Below are 19,075 nucleotides of genomic sequence, written 5' to 3' on the forward strand. Positions count from 1 at the left end.
ACTGTCACAATCCAGGCACTGTGTTTGAACAGCAAGAGGCCTTGGTGGCTGCCCCACGGCTGTAGAAAATCCCCCTAGAGGGCTCGTCCAAATCCAAACTTTAAGACCTTATAGAGCAAGTTTGCAAAAGGCTTCTATTAGCAGTCCAGGGTTCTTAATCACAAGGAAGAGGCTTCTATGTGTACCATTCTTTATTATTAATGTTGTATGTGGGACTGCTGGATAGCTGGGGGCTGCAGGCTGGGCTAGTCTAGGGGTTTGGCACACTTCTCCCTCACATGTTAGGGAATGCACGTGGGGGTGCTTATCTCCCCATACCTATTGCTTTTGAGCTTCTTATCCTACAGGTGCCACATTAATACCCATTCCATATTCGTGAGAATTTGATCTTTTTAATGTGGCAGCGCCAGCTAAAAACATCCTCATTTAGGCAAGTCTACACAAGTGGTGCTGTGGGTTAAACCACTGAGCCTAGGGCTTGCCGATCGGAAGGTCGGTGGTTCGAATTCCCGTGACGGGGTGAGCTCCCGTTGCTCGGTCCCAGCTCCTGCCAACCTAGCAGTTCGAAAGCACATCAAATTGCAAGTAGATAAATAGGTACCGCTCCGGCGGGAAAGTAAACGGCATTTCCGTGTGCTGCTCTGGTTTGCCAGAAGCAGCTTAGTCATGCTGGCCTCATGACCAGGAAAAAGGGCGGACAAACGCCGGCTCCCTCTGCCAGTAAAGCGAGATGAGCGCAGCAATCCCAGAGTCATTCACGACTGGACTCAACTGTCAGGGGTCCTTTACCTTTTTACCAGCTGCTTTGAAATGCTGATGTTAACGTATTTTTGAATTTTAACCTTTGGTATGTTTTTAAAGTACTGTTGTAATTTTTTCTTGCTTTTATCTTTTTTATAAAATACTTTGGGGGTGGTGTGTTGATTTTTTACAATCAAGTGGTATATAAATTCCATGAAATAATAATAATAATAATAACAACAACAACAACAACAACAACAACAACAACAACAACAGTCCTATTCTCTTTCCAAACTTCATTTTTCGAGATCTCCCCCCCCCCCCTTTCCCCAACTTGGGCTTGCCATCCGTTTGGCATGGGGGGAGTTTATAGATCCTTTCATGCACACCAAGAGCCCACAGAGGTGGCAAACTAGTGACCTTCTGTACGTTGCTAGACTACAACTCCCATCTATACTGGTCGGGGCTGATAAGAACTGGAGTCCAGCAAGATATCTGGAGGGCAGCAGGTTTAACAATTGCCAACTATAGAATGGGAAAGGAATTTCCCCAGGGTGGTTGTGTTTGTTTTGTTTGCTTGCTTGAGGTGGAGATTTTTATTTTTTATATATTTTTTGCCTTCTCACTTTCTGTGTGTTGCTTTTGTCCTCCTGTCTTCAGTCATCAGCAGGTATCTGCTCTGCAGGCAGTGTGTTCCCTCTTGCTCTCTGTTTGCAATCTGCACTACTGGGATTAATCTCTCTGTGTGTGACAGGCTGATAATCAGGGTAGAAAAAAGCAGGCATTCTTCTCCAAACGGGTCCTGTGTGTTCTGCTAATTAACGCACAGCACTTCATGTAGTCTGTTTCCCCACTGCTTTCCTTTTTAAAAATTATTCACTAAGGTAATCCAGATCTTTCATCAAGGGGAATTTGAGCTTTTCAGAATGTAAAAACTATGCAAGTCACACAGATGTGTTCCCTCCCCAGCCCTTGCCCCCTCACTTTGGACACTTTTCATGAAGCGTGGTTCACATACTACGTCTCAAGAAGGGCTAGAATTGTTTAATGAAAACTAGAGGTCTTCAGGGGTCAGCAAACTTTTTCAGCAGGGGGCTGGCCCACTGTCCCTCAGACCTTGTGGGGGGCCGGACTGTATTTTGAAAAAAATATATAAACAAATTCCTATGCCCCTCAAATAACCCAGAGATGCATTTAAAATAAAAGCACACATTCTAGTCATGTAAAAACACCAGGCAGGCCCCACAAATAACCCAGAGATGCATTTTAAATAAAAGGACACATTCTACTCATGTAAAAATACGCTGATTCCCAGACCGTCCGCGGGCAAGATTGAGAAGGCGATTGGGTCAGATCTGGCCCCCCGGCCTTAGTTTGCCTACGCATGTCTTAGGAGGGGAAACAGTTTCCACACTTGAACAGTGCTGCTGAGCATTCCCAGCGCTGATTGTATGTATGCAGGGAAAGAGTGAAGGAGGGGGAGATCTGTGGCCTGGGGGGGTCTCCTCCACTTCAGATTGTAATCGGATGAAGGTTGCTGTGCTAAATACCTTTGCCCTTCCCATTCACAAGGCTCTTGTGTGTTGCTCCCAGGGGGCTGGATTAATGATTAGGCTAAGTGCTCTCCAAAGGAGAGGCGCAGCACAATGCCATTTCGCAGCCTCGCTGCTCGAAATTGCTAGGCCAGGTCTGCACAATGCACAGCTAAGGACGTCGCCAGCAAAACACTTTCCCCACAGTTGTGGGGAAGGGCTGGCTTATGATGGGGACGCGGACAGATGGTGCGTAGTGACCATTAACTGACTGGAAATGTAAAATGCTGTTTGCGCAGGCTTTTGTTTTTATTTTATTTGTATCCTCTCTTTTCGCTTGCTAGGAGCCTGGGGTCTTCACCTGGCTGTTTTTGTGATATTACGGGCACACGTGTGCTGGTTTGCTTGGGTGAATTGTAGAGTGGCAAGGGATCCCCCCAAAGGTCATCTAGTCCAACCCCCTGCAATACAGGAATCTCAGCTAAAACATCCACGACAGGTGGCCATCCAACCTCTGCTTAAAAATCTCCAAGGAAGGAGAGTCTGACACCTTTTGTGGGAGTCCGTTCCACTGTCAAACAACTCTTACCGTCAGAAAGTTTATCCTGATTTTTAGCCAGAATCTCTTTTCTTTTCTTTTTTTTTAAAAATAATATTTATTCCAGTTTTAGAGGTTACAAAAAGAAAACACTAAATTAGGCATGAAAAAACAAAGCAATACATCACAATAGATACAAACAGACAAAAAATAGAGAGGGAAAAAAGAAGGGGAAAAAAACACAGAAAAATGCGAACAAAAACCAAACCAAACCTTCCCGTAACTTATTTTTCATCTGCTTATTTCCTTGACCTCCTCACACCTCCCTTTTTTGTATTCTAGTTCAATTAGATGTTTCAGCAAATCCTTTCCAACTTTGTTTTTATCCTAAAAATTTATCTTGATATACTGTTATTCACGTCTTTCACAGATTAAGAAGTCAATTTTAACCTAATCCTTATATCATTTCTGCTAAAACCACATTACTTCATTCCAACAACCTTCTAACATTCCTTAATTTTACAATGTTTCTGTAGATAGACTTTAAATTTTTTCCAATCTTCTTCCACCGACTCTTCACCTTGGTCTCGGATTCTGCCAGTCATTTCCGCCAATTCCATATAGTCCATCACTTTCATCTGCCATTCCCGGGTGGGTAAATCTTGTATTTTCCAATACTTCGCGATGAGTATTCTTGCTGCTGTTGTTGCATACATAAAGAAAGTTCTGTCCTTCTTTGGCACCAATTGGCCGACCATGCCCAGGAGAAAGGCCTCTGGTTTCTTCTAAAAGGTATACTTAAATACCTTTTTCATTTCATTATAGATCATCTCCCAGAAAGTCTTAATCCTTGGGCATGTCCACCAAAGGTGGAAGAATGTACCTTCGGTCTCTTTTCTTGTGACTTGAAGCCATGAGTTTGAGTCCTGACCTCCAGAGCAGCAGAAAACAAGCTTGCTGCATCTTCCATGTGACAGCCCTTTAGATATTGGAAGATGGTCTTCTTTTCTCCATTGTGCTTGTATTCAAACCACCAGGTATGGGCAGGCTTGGGCTCTCTTTATACTTGCCTGTTATCAGGAACTGGTGCTCTGTCCGTTAATTGTCTGGATTTGATAGGCTGCCAGGTGGTGTTGACCTGGCTTCACCTTGTGAGTGGATGGTTCTCCATTTACATCGGTAGTGAGGAATTTGTGGTGGCCTCCATCAACCCCAACCAGCATCGCCGATAGCCAGGGATGATGGTGGTTGTAGTCCGGGGTAGGCAACCTCAGGCCCATGGCGGTTGTTTAACTGGCCCATGAGCCACCTGCTCGGTAAGACCCCACGCACTGTGCTAAACCAGCATGGCATGGGGACTTGCTTCTGCGGTGCCAGAAATCTCATTTGCGCATGCGCAGACGCCGGAAATTGTGTCTGCGCAGATGCAGACGCCGGAAATTGTGGGCGCGCGCTCACACACACGCAATCCGGCCCACAGAGGGATCTCCACTGGAGTGAACCGGCCCAGGTGAGGTACACCTCACCGACCCCTGTTGTAATCCAGCAACATCTGGAGGGTTTCACGTTCCCCATCCCTGGTGTAGACACACAAAATGCAGAAACACCTTAAACTTTAGGACTCTGTGAGATTTGTAGAGGTAGGAGGGAAAAGTTGGCACCTGAACTTCTGGTAAGAAAGCTGCCACTGGCCATGATTCCTACGGGCGTGGAGTGGCATTGCTATCCCTTAGCGACTCTGAGGTGAAAATCCTCTGTATTTGGTGTTACGCTAGAAAACCACTTCTCGTTCATATTGGAAGTTCTGATAAGGGTGGCGCTGGGATTATTTCGCAGCAAAGAGGCACCTGACTCCTACAAAAATGGCGTCTTTGGAGGCCTGTGCCCTCTCCACCCTGTATAGACCTCGCTTTTGCTTTCCCCCAAACACTTTGTGGGTCCTTTCTCTGAAACCAAAGGAACAAGGCTGGCAAACACAGGGAGATGAGGGAACTGGAAGAGTTTCTGCACACGGAGAGATTGATAAAGATTAGGGCTCTCAAACCTTCCCAAGATGATGATGATGGGGAGGGGGGGGGGAAAGGATCAGATAAAGATCCTGATTAGTATTAGAGAAACCAGCTGTGGGGACTGCGGTTTATCCTTCCTTGTAATGGGAGGGCTGGAAGATGCCCGATGATGCCATTTAGCATTCTGGAAACAAGGGTACAGTAGTGATTTCCTCATTCAGGGAGCTATAAAACAACATGGCCCTTTGCCAAGGGATTTTGGGAAGGCCGGCTAGTGCCAGGCAAGGACTGCAGTCCTCATCCCACAGGTGCCAGGTTAACAAAGCTGGGCTGCCATTCCAAGGGTGTGCCTTGTCCTGGGGCAATGGTTGGCTGGAGCCCAAGGCTGAGTATCTGGTGGGTTCCCCCAGGTAGGGAAGGAGGGTGGGGCAAGGACAAGACAGGTAGGCCAGTATTTGATGGGAACTGCAGCGCTGTGCAACCCAAGAGATTTCTATAGAGATTTCCCACGTCCGTCCATTGGCAGCCAATCAGGATGGAAGGGATGGAGGGGGGCTAAGGTGGCCTCTGTAGTTTATTTACCTCCAGGACCTGGCCTAGAGTTCCCACTTTGACTCTCACCACATTTTTAAACGGGGACTAAAAACCAAGTTTGGGTTTCAAAAAGTAAGACACACCTGTGATTGAGGCGATGGCTGTTAGGGGGACACAAGCTGAGAGTGAAATTCAGAATCTCTCCCGCCCCCCTCAAAAAAACCCCCCTGTCATTGTCAAAAGCTGAAGGTGAACTCTATCACAATCTGCACTTGGGAATGGGAATGGGAAAGAAGGCAGACACTTCAAAATGGCGCTGAGAGAGTCCACTTGCACCAATTCCCCTGCTGCTGTGTCACAGACACCATTAGATGCTGTACAATAGTTAAGATGGTAAGCCCATCGGGGCAGAGCCCTGCCTTGCTTCTTAATGTTAACTCTGTAAATCTCCATGTTACGTCGGTGGTGCTTTGTAAATAATAACAGCATCATTCCAAAAGGGGCAAATTATGTTTTCTTAGCAATTTGCAGCTTCAGTGCAGGAAAAATACGATTTTCCAGGGACAGTTTTGATGGTGGAGGCAGCGCTATCTGAATCCCACCCACCTCCATTTGCAGATTGTATGGGTAACCATGGTGAATTCTCAGTGTTAAGACATAGTCTGGAAAAAGACCTTCAGATATGCACTGACATCTCTTTCCCGCTTTGACGTGCTGTGCGGTTTCATCCTTGCAGGGCAAACATTTTATTTATTTTCCTTCTTATAAAGTTTCACCTTCCCTCGGGTCACTGCCTGGCTGCAGGGCTGTGTGGCTCTACTTGTTGCTGCCGCCTTTGATCTTTGTGCCCCAGGCCTGGAACCAGAGTGAGAGCTAAGGAGCTGAGTCCTCTTTTTTTGGTCTTGGTTTTAATTACAACATGTCTTTTTCTTTGGGGGCTCCCTTTTGGGGACATAGGCAAAGCGCCTCTGGAACAGCAGCAGACACCCTGCCCCAAAGACGAGAAGACATCTTGACAGTATTGCTTTGGGCCCTCATTGACTAACTCTTCTCTCCCCTCTCCCCAAAAAATCTCTGCACAGGCTCAGTATTGCAGCTCTCTGGAAGAGGAAGAAGCGAAAGAACTGAAGTTATTCTCACAGCAACGAAAGCGAGAGAACCTGGGACGTGGGACTGTCCGCCTCTTCCCCGTCACCATAACCGGAGCCATTTGTGAGCAGGTATTGGGCCTCACTCTGGCACTGCCAGTGTCAACACAGTTTGAGAACCAGGGCAGGGTTGAAGAATGGTTGGGAGACTGAACACAGAGAAGTCCTCAGAGCCAAGCTAGATATCTGGCAGAAGACCAGTGGGGCTGGCAGCCCAGTACGCTGCTGAACATCGAGAAAGCAGCAGCAGCAGCAGCAGCAGCACAGAGGGTCTGGGATTTTGGAGAGGGTAAGTGGCAGGTGGGAGAAACTTGCTTAGCCCTTTTTCTGCTTGCCACTTCTCACCATGCATTCCACACTCCCTGGGTCGACTTTGCCCAGCTGGCGTCTCCAGACGTGGCGTACTTGGGCCGAGGGGAGGGGAGCAGGGAGAAGCGGTCACTCTTGCCCTTCAAATTGTGGCCTCCTCCTCTGCCCCATACTGGTTTCTTTTTTTAAATATTTTTTAAATTATTTTTAACATATCATTTTCAAATAATTAAACATACTTTTACATCTTATACAATTTTTTTGGACTTCCATCAGTCACATCTGAAAATTTTCCAATCTAATCACTTAATATACATTTCTTAATTTCACTATTACCTTTAAATCTTATGACTAATTTCTCTTCTTTCTCTATTTTGCAATATTTCACATATATTTCCTTACAAAACTTCTTGTAGTCCTATTAGCGTAATTTGTTGATTACAATTGCTCTTCAAATAGTTCATATATTTTTTCCAATCTTCTGCAAATCTCTGATCCCGCAGCTTTCGAATCCTTCCTGTCATTTTATCTAATTCTGCGTAGTCCATTAATTTTGTCTGCCATTCTTCTTTCGTCAGGATTTTTTCTTGCTTCCGCCCCATACTGGTTTTTAGAGGGAGACATGTTAACTAAACAAAAATATTCCATCCAATGTCTAGTTTAGCACTCGCAACAGCAGATTCTCAGGGTTCAGCTCAATGTGTAGAAGCCATTACAAACCTCTGGTGGCTTGTTAAATCCACTGCGGCTGAACCTGAATCCAGAAGTTCAGATCTTATCAGTTGGGCTTCATAATTAGATTCATAAAGACAAAAAGGTAAAGGACCCCTGACAGTTAAGTCCGGTTGCGAACAACTGTGGGGTTGCGGCGCTCATCTCGCATTACTGGCCGAGGGAGCCGACATTTGTCCACAGACAGTTTTTCTGGGTCATGTGGCCAGCATGACTAAGCTGCTTCTGGCAAACCAGAGCAGCACACGGAAATGCCATTTACCCTCCCGCCAGAGCGGTACCTATTTATCTACTTGCACTTTGATGTGCTTTTGAACTGCTGGTTGGCAGGAGCTGGGGCCGAGCAACGGGAGCTCACCCCGTCGTGGGGATTCGAACCGCCGACCTTCCGATCGGCAAGCCCAAGGCTCAGTGGTTTAGACCACAGCGCCACCCACGTCCATACTTAGGCCCAATTTGTGTGGTGTGAATGGTCTTTCCTGGTGCTCAGGGCCAGCATCTCTGTCTTCATGCGTGAAAGCGCTACTTAGGCTGGTCTCTTGATTCATGCTGTTCCTTCCCATGCCAGCAGTGCTGGTGCTCTAGGGAATTCTACGCGAGTGGGGCTTGCACAAGTTGCTCTTTCGATGCTGAGGTTGCTTCACTGGAAATTGAATCAGGGTTGTGATCTGTTGGCAAGGGCAGCAAATTCCAGGGTGATCCCAGAACACACCCTTGCTTCTATTCCGGGTCATTCCTGGGCCATTGTGTGTTGGTAAAGAGCTCCATTCTCCACCCATCTCTGCATGTCGGAGATAAGAATTGTTGGCATGGCTCTGATTCACTCCTTGTTGTGAACCTGGACTATTGTAGCAGCTGGGATTTCTGACAGCTGCTACAGTGCGCTGGCGAGAGCCTCCTTCCAGCCTTCTGTTCGTGTTGCTGCAACTGGAGGGCACCACGCTGGCAGACGCTGCAGTAGGCAGTGTGTTATGGCTCCTGGATTCTGTGTGTGTGTGTACGCGCGCGCACACACACACACGTGGCAATTGCCCAAGAAAGTTATGAAGGTAGCTCTGTTCCACTGTATTTGCATTCTGTGATACACAGGAAGGGTTGGTCTCTAAAAAATTTGGAAGAGGAAATATGTGGGCTGTGAGTTGCACCTCTCACATGGAAATTTTGAATTTTGGCTCCTGGTACAAGAGGAGAGTTAAAATACATTGGAGGAGCAACAGCAACATCTAGTGTTCAGATGAGGTACTTGGCTCTTTTAATACACACAAAAATCCCAGCCCTGGGCTCTGTTCTTCTCTTTTTTATTTAAATCTTGTTGATTGCCTTTCAGCGAAAATTCTCAAATGAAACAAGAAATGTTTAGAAACACAAACTGTGCACAAAAGCAATAGAGCAGCAACAAGGTCATTTCAGAGCATGCTCACCCTCTTAAAGCTTCCTGTGTAAACCAAACTGTTTTTGTGAGCAGCCCTGGAAGAAACATGGCTTCCTAATGGAGGGTGACAGTTGTGGTGCCACCCCTGAGGAGGCCCTGCCGTGAGCCTTGGGGAGTCTTATTTCTGAAGAGGAAATGCCCCTCTCTGAAGGCCTCTAGTCTCATAGGGTTATATGGGAGAAAACAGTAGCATGGTTAGGGCCTTGTCTGATTTATGGCACTCTGGCGAATAAGCAGCACCTTGAATTAAAAGTCTCGAAAGGTGACCCCTGCCTTGGACAGTTTGGGTTTAAAGCAGAGATAGAGAACCTGTGGCTTCTGTAACGTATGTGTGGTGCTTCAAACCCTTTGCAAAGTGATATGTAAGTCTTAAGTGCTCTTGGTTTCTCTTCCCTTGGCAGTGCGGGAAGCAGATCTGTGGTGGGGACATTGCGGTCTTTGCCAGCCGGGCTGGGCATGGCGCCTGCTGGCACCCACAGTGCTTTGTTTGCACCACCTGCCGGGAGCTCCTCGTTGACCTCATCTACTTCTACCAAGGTGGCAAGATCTACTGTGGGCGTCACCACGCCGAGCGCCTCAAACCGCGATGTGAGGCCTGCGATGAGGTGAGGGTTTGTGGCAGACACTCTGAAGGCCACAGGGTGGGGATATTGGATGGATGGATGGGTTGGTGGGTGGATAGATACTAGGGTTGCCATAAATCTGGAATTTCCTAGAGATACCCAGAATACTGCAGTCGGAAGCAGTGTCTGGGCAGAAATCGGCAAAAAACAAAAAAGTGTTGGTGCTGACCTTTAAAGCCCTAAACGGCCTCGGTCCTGTATACCTGAAGGAGCGTCTCCACCCCCATCATTCTGCCCGGACACTGAGGTCCAGCGCCGAGGGCCTTCTGGCTGTTCCCTCGCTATGAGAAGCCAAGTTACAGGGAACCAGGCAGAGGGCCTTCTCAGTAGTGGCACCCGCCCTGTGGAACACCATCCCACCAGATGTCAAAGAGAACAACTACCAGACTTTTAAAAGACATCTGAAGGCAGCCCTGTTTAGGGAAGCTTTTAATGTTTAACAGACCACTGTATTTTAATACTCTGTTGGAAGCCGCCCAGAGTGGCTAGGGAAACCCAGCCAGATGGCCGGGGTATAAATAATAAATTCTATTCTATTCTATTCTAAAATGCCTGGGAAAATCCATACGTATGGCAACCCATGCCGGTCCAGATTTTCACTTTTTGAAAGATGGCAGTCCTGATACACACGTGCTCACACACACACACACGTTTTGAGATTTCTTCTCCAAATTGTGCACCAGGTCGCATGCTTTTATGCCAGATGTTGATCAGACCTAGTTTTGCTGAGTCAAAAAGCAAATTTCTATTTCAGTTTTAAATGATTTAACCCAACGCAGAATGTTAGGAGATATGACTGTGGGACAGGGGGGTGATGACTAGTTTTTAGTTTTAAAAGCAAAAATTGGGCACTGGTTCACCACCCCTGGATGTCATTAGTTATTATGACGGAAGGGAAAGCTGAGAAGGGGCGAAGAGGAACAAGTGTCCTCCTGGGTATTTTTGTACCCATATATATATATGGGTACACACACACACACACACACACACACACACACACACTTTTTTGCTTACTTATGGCATTTTTATGCCACTCCACAACATTTCTGGGTGGCTTACAATGAAAACCAATGTAAATATAAAGCACAAAAGCGTGAAATTGGAACTACATCTCCCTAGAAAGTGTAGTGAAAGTGTAGCCTTTTACAGTGTTGGCTATAAAGGGGTTTTGACCAATTCATGGAGGATAAAACCTCCATTATCAGAGGAAGTCAGCCTCTGAATACCATTAGTTGAGAGTTACAAGTTGGGATAGAGCTGCTGAGCTCGGGTTCTGCTAGGGTGGGCCTTTGGCCTGATCCAGCTGGACTCTTCTTAATCTTAAAATAAGGGACTTTTTGGCTTAACTCATCTAGTATCTACACCTGCCATCCCATTTCTGCAACCTTGCCTTTTGGGAAAGCCTTCAAGACTCAAGTCATATTTGCCCTTCTTTCCTTGATGGATCATAATCATGTCATTGGAATTTGGAGTCTGTTTTTATTTCTATGACTGTTTCATTCTTGGTTTTAGTAATGCTGATTTTTTTAAAAATACCTGTCGTTTTTATTATTGTAAACCACTTCCAGGGAGGAACCAAAGGGAAAGAGATGTGTATTTCAGGTTCCCAAACCTCCCTGGCAGAGCAGATTTCTACATGTTCAGTAAGGGCACTTGATATAGCTCTCCTGGGACGTTACTTCATGAAGAGGCAGTAACTGTTTGCTGTGCCTTGAGTTCCAGAAGGGATTTTCTGGTTGGCTTAATGCCGTTAGGCTCCCCTCCCCCACATTTTCCTCTTTGCCCCTTGGCTCACTTGTCTGAGTTGCTCAAAGTTGTTGTGTTGCGTGTGAGTGGGATTCCCCACAAAGGGCTGCAGGCGTCTGCCTTCTGTTTACTTCCCTCCCCTCTGACTTGTGGCTCCCTTTCTTGCCCTGCCCAACAGATTATCTTTGCAGATGAATGCACAGAGGCTGAAGGCCGCCACTGGCACATGCGCCATTTCTGCTGCTTCGAGTGCGAGGAGGCGCTGGGTGGGCAGCGGTACATCATGCGCCAGAGCCGCCCCTACTGCTGCCGCTGCTATGAGAGCCTCTACGCAGAGTACTGTGACGCCTGTGGCGAGCACATTGGTATGGATGCCCAGAGCTATTTTGAATAGGCGGGTGCTTTCTGCACAGTTTATTTGGCTTCCAGAACTAAGGTTTCCAGGTGGACTTTTTGTAAGAAATGGGGCAATAGATGAGATGGGCACTGGGCAAGGGGGGAGTTTGGGAAGAGGGTTCTCCTGGGGGGCCATTTGTGGGTTCCTTTTTATGAATTATCAGATAATTGGATCAGGCTATGCTTCACATGGGATGCGGGTGCAGTCTGCTTCCCGGAGTGCTGGGCGCGCTGAAATCAGAGCGCCTGGCGCTTCGGGAACACCCCCGCAGCCTAGGCAGCCCTGAGGGAGTTCCCCGCAGGGCTCTCCACGCAGAGCGCCCCTCGCGCCGGGCAGACATCCGCAGCGAGGGGAGCCCTGCAGGAGCTCCCCACAGGGCTCCCCATGCTGCGGATAGCAGCCTGCCGTCTGGCACGAGGGGCGCCCTGAAGCAGAGCGCCCCTCGCGCCGGGCAGACATCCACAGCAGGAGTTCCCCGCAGGGCTCCCCACGCTGCGGATAGCAGCCTGCCCCCGGTGCAAGGGGCGCCCTGAAGCAGAGCGCCCCTCGCGCCGGGCAGACATCCGCAGCGTGGGGAGCCCTGCTGGAGTTCACCGCAGGGCTCCCCTCGCTGCGGATAGGGGGATAGCAGGGGGATAGCAGCCTGCCGCCCGGCGCGAAGGACGCCCCTCGCGCCAGGCAGACATCCGCAGCGTGGGGAGCCCTGCAGGAGTTCCCCGCAGGGCTCCCCACGCTGCGGATAGCAACCTGCCGCTCGGAGCGAGCTGCGCCCTGAAACAGAGCGCCCCTCACGCCGGGCAGACATCCGCAGCGTGGGGAGCCCTGCAGGAGCCATAGCCCCGCGACCCTCTCCCGGCTGGAGAGGTGACGCGCGACTGTGGCAGCAGCCTCTCCGCTGCGCCTTTCCGCTGCTCCCTGACCTACTCTTTGGGGCTGGTGGTGGGCTTCCCCCTGCCAGCCCCAAAGAGAAGGTCGAAAGGAACCTGAAGCCTGGAGAGCGAGAGGGGACGGTGCACACCGACCCCTCTCGCTCTCCAGGCTTCCAAGGTAGCCGCCTGAACGCACCTTAAACGGCACCTTGTTTTAGAGCGGGAAAACAAGAGGGGGAAAATTCGCTGAAGGGGCGCTGGGCAGAGAGGGGGAGAAATTTTTTTCTTGTTCTCCCCCCTCTAAAACAAGGTGCGTCCTATTGTCCGGTGCATCCTATGGTGCGAAAAATACGGTAGGTACCACTCCGGCGGGAAGGTAAACGGCGTTTACGTGCACTGCTCTGGTTCGCCAGAAGCGGCTTAGTCATGCTTGCCACATGACCCGGAAGCTGTATGCCAGCTCCCTCGGCCAATAAAGCGAGATGAGCGTCGCAACCCCAGAGTCGGCCACGACTGGACCTAACGGTCAGGGTTCCCTTTACCTTTATGCTTTACGGGGAAGGAAGGCAAGGTTTGTCTCCAGAACATGGAATTTCAGCAGCGCTCGTGAGATGCCAAAATTTGGCGCCTCTCACCTTGCAATGTTTGTCATTGTTGTGGTGAGCTCTCAGTGCCCAGGGCAGGCAAAAACCTGTCGCACTCCCCCGAAACTCACCTTTGCTCCCAGCCCAGAGATGACATGATTCCCAGATAGGGCAGATTTGATTTAAATCAAATCAATTTAAATCATGTTTTAAATCTCAATTTAAATCACATTGTAAATCACAATTTAAATCATTAGTCAGTAAGACTTAATTTAAATCATTAGGCAGTAAGACTTGATTTAAATCATTTTTTTAACAGAAAGATTCATTCTTGCTGGTATAATCTTAATATTTACAACCTGATGAAGGTTTCATTTTTGGAATAATAAATTTTCAGAGTAGTTTTTACAGTTATATCCAAAATTACAGATATGGTTATACTATTAGAAATACATAGATAATTATGAAATTATTGTGAGGTTTAATAAGTTAACTGTATATTTGGACAACTTTTCTGCTGTACTTTATTGGAAGGAGAAGAATAATCATTTCCTTAATAACAATTTATTTAACTAAAACAGTAACATGATAGCATATGTATCTATGTTTGCTAACTGATGTGGTTAAACATTTGTTGTTGTTTTTTAAAAAAAACTTAGACTGAGTTTTAGCACACATGAAAAACTTAAAACAAATCTTTATTTCCAGATGAATAGCCTTTGGACTATAATGTAACTTAAATGGAAAACTTTCTTTAGAAAGATTTTTCCTCCAAAAGCATTTTATTTTAAAAAATCTGATTTTTTTAAAAAAAAACTGATGTAAATAAAAAAAATCTGATTTTGTTTTTATTTTTTAAAATCACTGATTTTTATTTTATTTTTTTATGAATAATTTTTATTAAATTTTCCATAGCTTTTTATCATAACACACAAAACATGACAATAGAAAAACATACAACATGTATAATTTCACACTCTTAATTTCATATTCCTTACTCTCCCGACTTCCTCATACCTCCCCTTTCTGCATTCTCGTGTCGAATTAATTAATTAACAAATCCCTCCCTTACTTTCAACTTAATTATAATAACACTCATTTTCTTTAACTTAACCATTATCGCTGTTAACCCCTATTTTTCTCATTTAACATCAATCTAGCATTCACTAATTTTTGAGTATTTCTTTAAATAGTCTTTAAATTTTGTCCAATCTTCTTCCGCCGTTGCTCTTCCCTGGTCTCGGATTCTGCTCGTCATCTCTGCCAATCCCATATAGTCAATCACTTTCGTCTGCCACTCTTCCACGGTGGGTAGGTCTTGTGTCTTCCAGTACTTTGCGATGAGTATTCTTGCTGCTGTTGTAGCATACATAAAAAAGGTTCTATCCTTCTTTAACACCAATTGGCCGACCATGCCCAGGAGAAAGGCCTCTGGTTTCTTAGGGAAAGTGTACTTAAGTACCTTTTTCAGTTCATTATAGATCAGTTCCCAGAAAGCCTTAATCCTTGGGCACGTCCACCAAAGGTGAAAGAATGTTCCTTCTGTTTCTTTACACTTCCAACATTTATTCTCGGGCAAATGATAGATTTTTGCAAGTTTGACTGGGGTCATGTACAGTGGTGCCCCGCAAGACGAATGCCTCGCTAAACGAAAAACCCGCAAGACGAAAGGGTTTTCCGATTTTTAGCGGCTTCGCAAGACGAATTTCCCTATGGGCTTGCTTCGCAAGACGAAAGCCCATAGGGAAATCTCCAGGGACAGTGGGGAAGCGCAGCGCGCCTTCTCCTCTGTTCCTGGACCTGTCCTGAAGGCTTGCGGTGGGAGGTCCGGGAACAGAGGAGAAGGCGCGCTGCGCTTCCCCACTGTCCCCGGGGCTTGCGGTGGGAGGAGGGTTTTTCCTCCCCACCGCCAACATTCAGAACAGCTTTCTGAATGTTGGCGGTGGGGAGGAAAGCCCTCCTCCCACCGCAAGCCTTCAGGACAGGTCCGGGAACAGAGGGGAAGGCGGCAGCGCTTCTCCTCTGTTCCCGGACCTGTCTTGAAGACTTGCGGTTGGAGGAAGGTTTTCCTCCCCACCGCCAACATTCAGAAGGCTGTTCTGAAGGCTGGCAGTGGGAAGAAAAGCCCTTCTCCCCCGCCAGCCTTCAGAAGAGTTCCCCGCAGGGCTCTCCAAGCTGCAGATAGCAGCCTGCTGCCCCTATCCGCAGCTTGGAGAGCCCTGCGGGGAAGTCCTGCAGGGCTCCCCAAGTTGCGAATGTCTGCCCCACGTGAGGGGCGCTCTGAAGCAGAGCGCCCCTCGTGCGGGGCAGCAGCCTGCTATCCGCAGCTTGGAGAGCCCTGCGGGGAAGTCCTGCAGGGCTCCCCAAGCTGCGAATGTCTGCCCCGCGCGAGGGGCGCTCTGAAGCAAAGCGCCCCTCGTGCGGGGCAGCAGCCTGCTATCCGCAGCTTGGAGAGCCCTGCGGGGAAGTCCTGCAGGGCTCCCCAAGTTGCGAATGTCTGCCCCACGTGAGGGGCGCTCTGAAGCAGAGCGCCCCTCGTGCGGGGCAGCAGCCTGCTATCCGCAGCTTGGAGAGCCCTGCGGGGAAGTCCTGCAGGGCTCCCCAAGCTGCGAATGTCTGCCCCGCGCGAGGGGCGCTCTGAAGCAAAGCGCCCCTCGTGCAGGGCAGCAGCCTGCTATCCGCAGCTTGGAGAGCCCTGCGGGGAAGTCCTGCAGGGCTCCCCAAGCTGCGAATGTCTGCCCCGCGCGAGGGGCGCTCTGCTTCAGAGCGCCCCTCGCGCCGGACAGCAGGCTGCTATCCGCAGCCTAGGCAGCCCTGCAGGAACTCTTCTGAAGGCTGGCGGCGGGAGAAGGGCTTTTCTTCCCACCGCCAGCCTTTAGAAGGCTGTTCTGAAGGCTGGCGGTGGGGAGAAAAGTCCTTCTCCCCCCGCCAGCCCTCAGAAGAGGTCCGGGGACAGACTGTCCCCGGACCTGGTCTGAAGGCGGTCTCCCTAGGAACGCATTAATTGATTTTCAATGCATTCCTATGGGAAACCGTGCTTCGCAAGACGAAAAACTCGCAAGAAGAAAAAACTTGCGGAACGAATTAATTTCGTCTTGCGAGGCACCACTGTACCACCTATAAATCATTTTCATAATATTTTCTCTCAAGGCATTACATGCCGTAAATTTCATCCCGGTGGTCCATAACTTTTCCCAGTCAGCAAACATAATGTCATGACCAATGTCCTGCGCCCATTTAATCATTGCAGATTTAACCATTTCATCTTGTGTGTTCCATTTCAACAGCAAATTATACATTCTTGACAAATTCTTAGTACTAGGCTCTAATAATTCAGTTTCTAATTTTGATTTTCCCACCTGGAAGCCAACTTTCCTGTCTAATTTAAAGACTTCCATTATCTGATAGTAATGAAGCCAGTCTCTCACTTTCCCTTTTAACTTCTCAAAACTTTGCAATTTCAATCTGTCTCCCTCTTGCTCCAAAATTTCCCAATATCTCGGCCAATTGACCTCCATATTTAGTTTTTTAACAGCTTTTGCCTCCATTGGCGACAACCACCTTGGAGTTTTACTTTCCAACAAATCTTTGTATCTAATCCAGACATTATATAATGCTTTCCTGACAATATGATTTTTAAAACCCTTGTGAACTTTTACCTTGTCGTACCACAGGTATGCATGCCATCCAAAAAAATTGTCAAAACCTTCTAAATCCAAAATGTCAGTATTCTCCAGAAGTAGCCATTCTTTCAACCAGCAGAAAGCTGCTGATTCATAGTACAGTTTAAGGTCTGGCAGGGCAAATCCGCCCCTTTCTTTCGCATCAGTTAATATCTTAAATTTTATTCTAGGCTTCTTGCCCTGCCAGACAAATTTAGAAATATCTTTCTGCCATTTCTTGAAACAATCCATCTTATCCACTATTTGCAATGTTTGGAACAAAAACAACATTCTAGGCAATACATTCATTTTTATAACTGAAATTCGACCCAACAAGGAAAACTTCATATTTGACCAAATTTCTAAGTCTTTTTTTACTTCCATCCAGGTTTTCTCGTAATTATCTTTAAATAAATTCAAATTTTTAGATGTCATATTTATCCCCAAATATTTCACTTTCTTAACCACAGTTAACCCTGTCTCATTCTGAAACTTTTCTTTCTCCAATACTGTTAGATTTTTCTCCAAAACCTTCGTTTTAGACTTGTTTAGTTTAAATCCTGCTACTTGACCAAACTCTTGAATTAATTCTAATACTCTTTTGGTACTAGATTCAGGCTCTTGCAATGTAAGTACTAAATCATCTGCAAATGCTCTCAATTTATATTGTTTAGCTCCGACCTGTATTCCTTTAACCAACTGGTCCTTTCTAATCATGTTCAGCAAAACCTCCAGGACCGATATAAAAAGTAATGGAGAGATTGGGCATCCCTGACGTGTCCCTTTTTCTATAGGAAGTTCTTCTGTAACCACATTGTTTACAATTAGTTTTGCTTTTTGTTCAAAATATATCACACTTATACCATTTTCAAACCCTTGACCAACCCCCATCCCCCGAAGATTCTTTATCATAAAACTCCACGAAATATTATCAAAGGCTTTCTCAGCGTCCACAAATATCAGAACAGCTTTAGTATTAATGTTCACTTCCAGTTTTTCCAAAATATCAACTATGTTCCTTACATTATCTGATAAATGTCTTCTCGGGAGAAAGCCTGCTTGGTCCCTATGTATCTCCTCCATCAAAACTACTTTCAACCTTTTCGCTAAAATGTCAGCAAAAATTTTGTAATCCACATTTAATAAGGAGATTGGGCGGTAGTTTTTAAGTTGAGTCTTTTCTGTCTCAGTCTTCGGTATAAGTGTGATGAAAGCCTCTTTCCACGTATCTGGTGCCTTCTTTCCCTCCAAAATTTCGTTGCATACTTCTTTCAAAGGTTGTATTAACCACTCTTTCAAAATCTTATAGTATTTAGAAGTCAATCCATCCGGTCCTCGAGATTTGCCCAATGCCATATTTTGAATGGCACCTTCTATTTCTTGCTCTGTTATTTTCTGATTCAAAATCCTTTTACTTTCCTGAGAAATCTTTTTCAGTCCATTTTTCTCCAAAAACTGTTCTATATCCATATCTCTCTGAGGACCTTGTTTATACAATTGTTTAAAATATTTCTGGAAGCAATCCCTAATTTCTGTTGGTTTATAAATGTTCTTTCCATCCACTTCTAAATTTGTAACTGTATTCAATTTTTGTCTCTTTTTTATTTGCCAAGCCAGCAGTTTACCACATTTATCAGCTGATTCAAAGGTCTTGTGTCTCATTTGCTTGATTTTCCACTCTATTTCTTGATTCATCAGCTCCATATATTGTGTCTGATATAATTTAATTTCTTTCAGGATATCCTGTGATTTTGGCTTTGATCTCAATTTCCTTTCTCCCTCTTTTATCTTTTCCAAGATTTTCTCTTTCTTTTCATTCTGGCTTTTCTTTTTAATTGCATTCTGTTGTATCAAGAATCCTCTCATCACTGCTTTGCTTGCGTCCCAGATAATTCTTTTTTCTACATTGGTCCTCATGTTAATTTCAAAATAATCTTTTAGAGTTTTCTGAGCCTTTTTACAAACTTCTTCATCTCTGAATAGGGTGTCATTCATCCTCCATCTGAAGGTACCAGTTGTTGTTAACTTCATCACCATCTTTACCGCATTGTGGTCGGAGTAAGTCTTTGGGCAGATTTCAACTTTTTTTATCTTAGGTGCCATTCCTCTAGTAACCCATATTTGGTCAATTCTAGTCCATGTCATTTTAGCTTCAGAATAGAAAGTTCCCTCTCTTTCAAGTGGGTGTAGTGTTCTCCAGATGTCCACTAAATCCATAT

At 46.3% G+C, this 19,075-nt stretch overlaps 1 protein-coding gene across 2 annotated transcripts in view; it reads left to right on the plus strand.

Moving 5' to 3' along the window:
* PRICKLE3 (prickle planar cell polarity protein 3) overlaps positions 1-19,075 on the plus strand; it is a 44,796-nt gene that overhangs the window by 19,837 nt on the left and 5,884 nt on the right. For both annotated transcript variants that reach the window (XM_081845083.1, XM_081845084.1), the window contains exons 5-7: positions 6,437-6,574; positions 9,377-9,580; positions 11,523-11,709. In XM_081845083.1, the coding sequence (XP_081701209.1) occupies positions 6,437-6,574; positions 9,377-9,580; positions 11,523-11,709 (529 nt within the window). The remainder of the gene's footprint in view (positions 1-6,436; positions 6,575-9,376; positions 9,581-11,522; positions 11,710-19,075) is intronic.

Source organism: Podarcis erhardii (genome assembly GCF_964252035.2).
Source record: "Podarcis erhardii genome assembly, chromosome: 17".
NCBI lineage: Eukaryota > Metazoa > Chordata > Lepidosauria > Squamata > Lacertidae > Podarcis > Podarcis erhardii.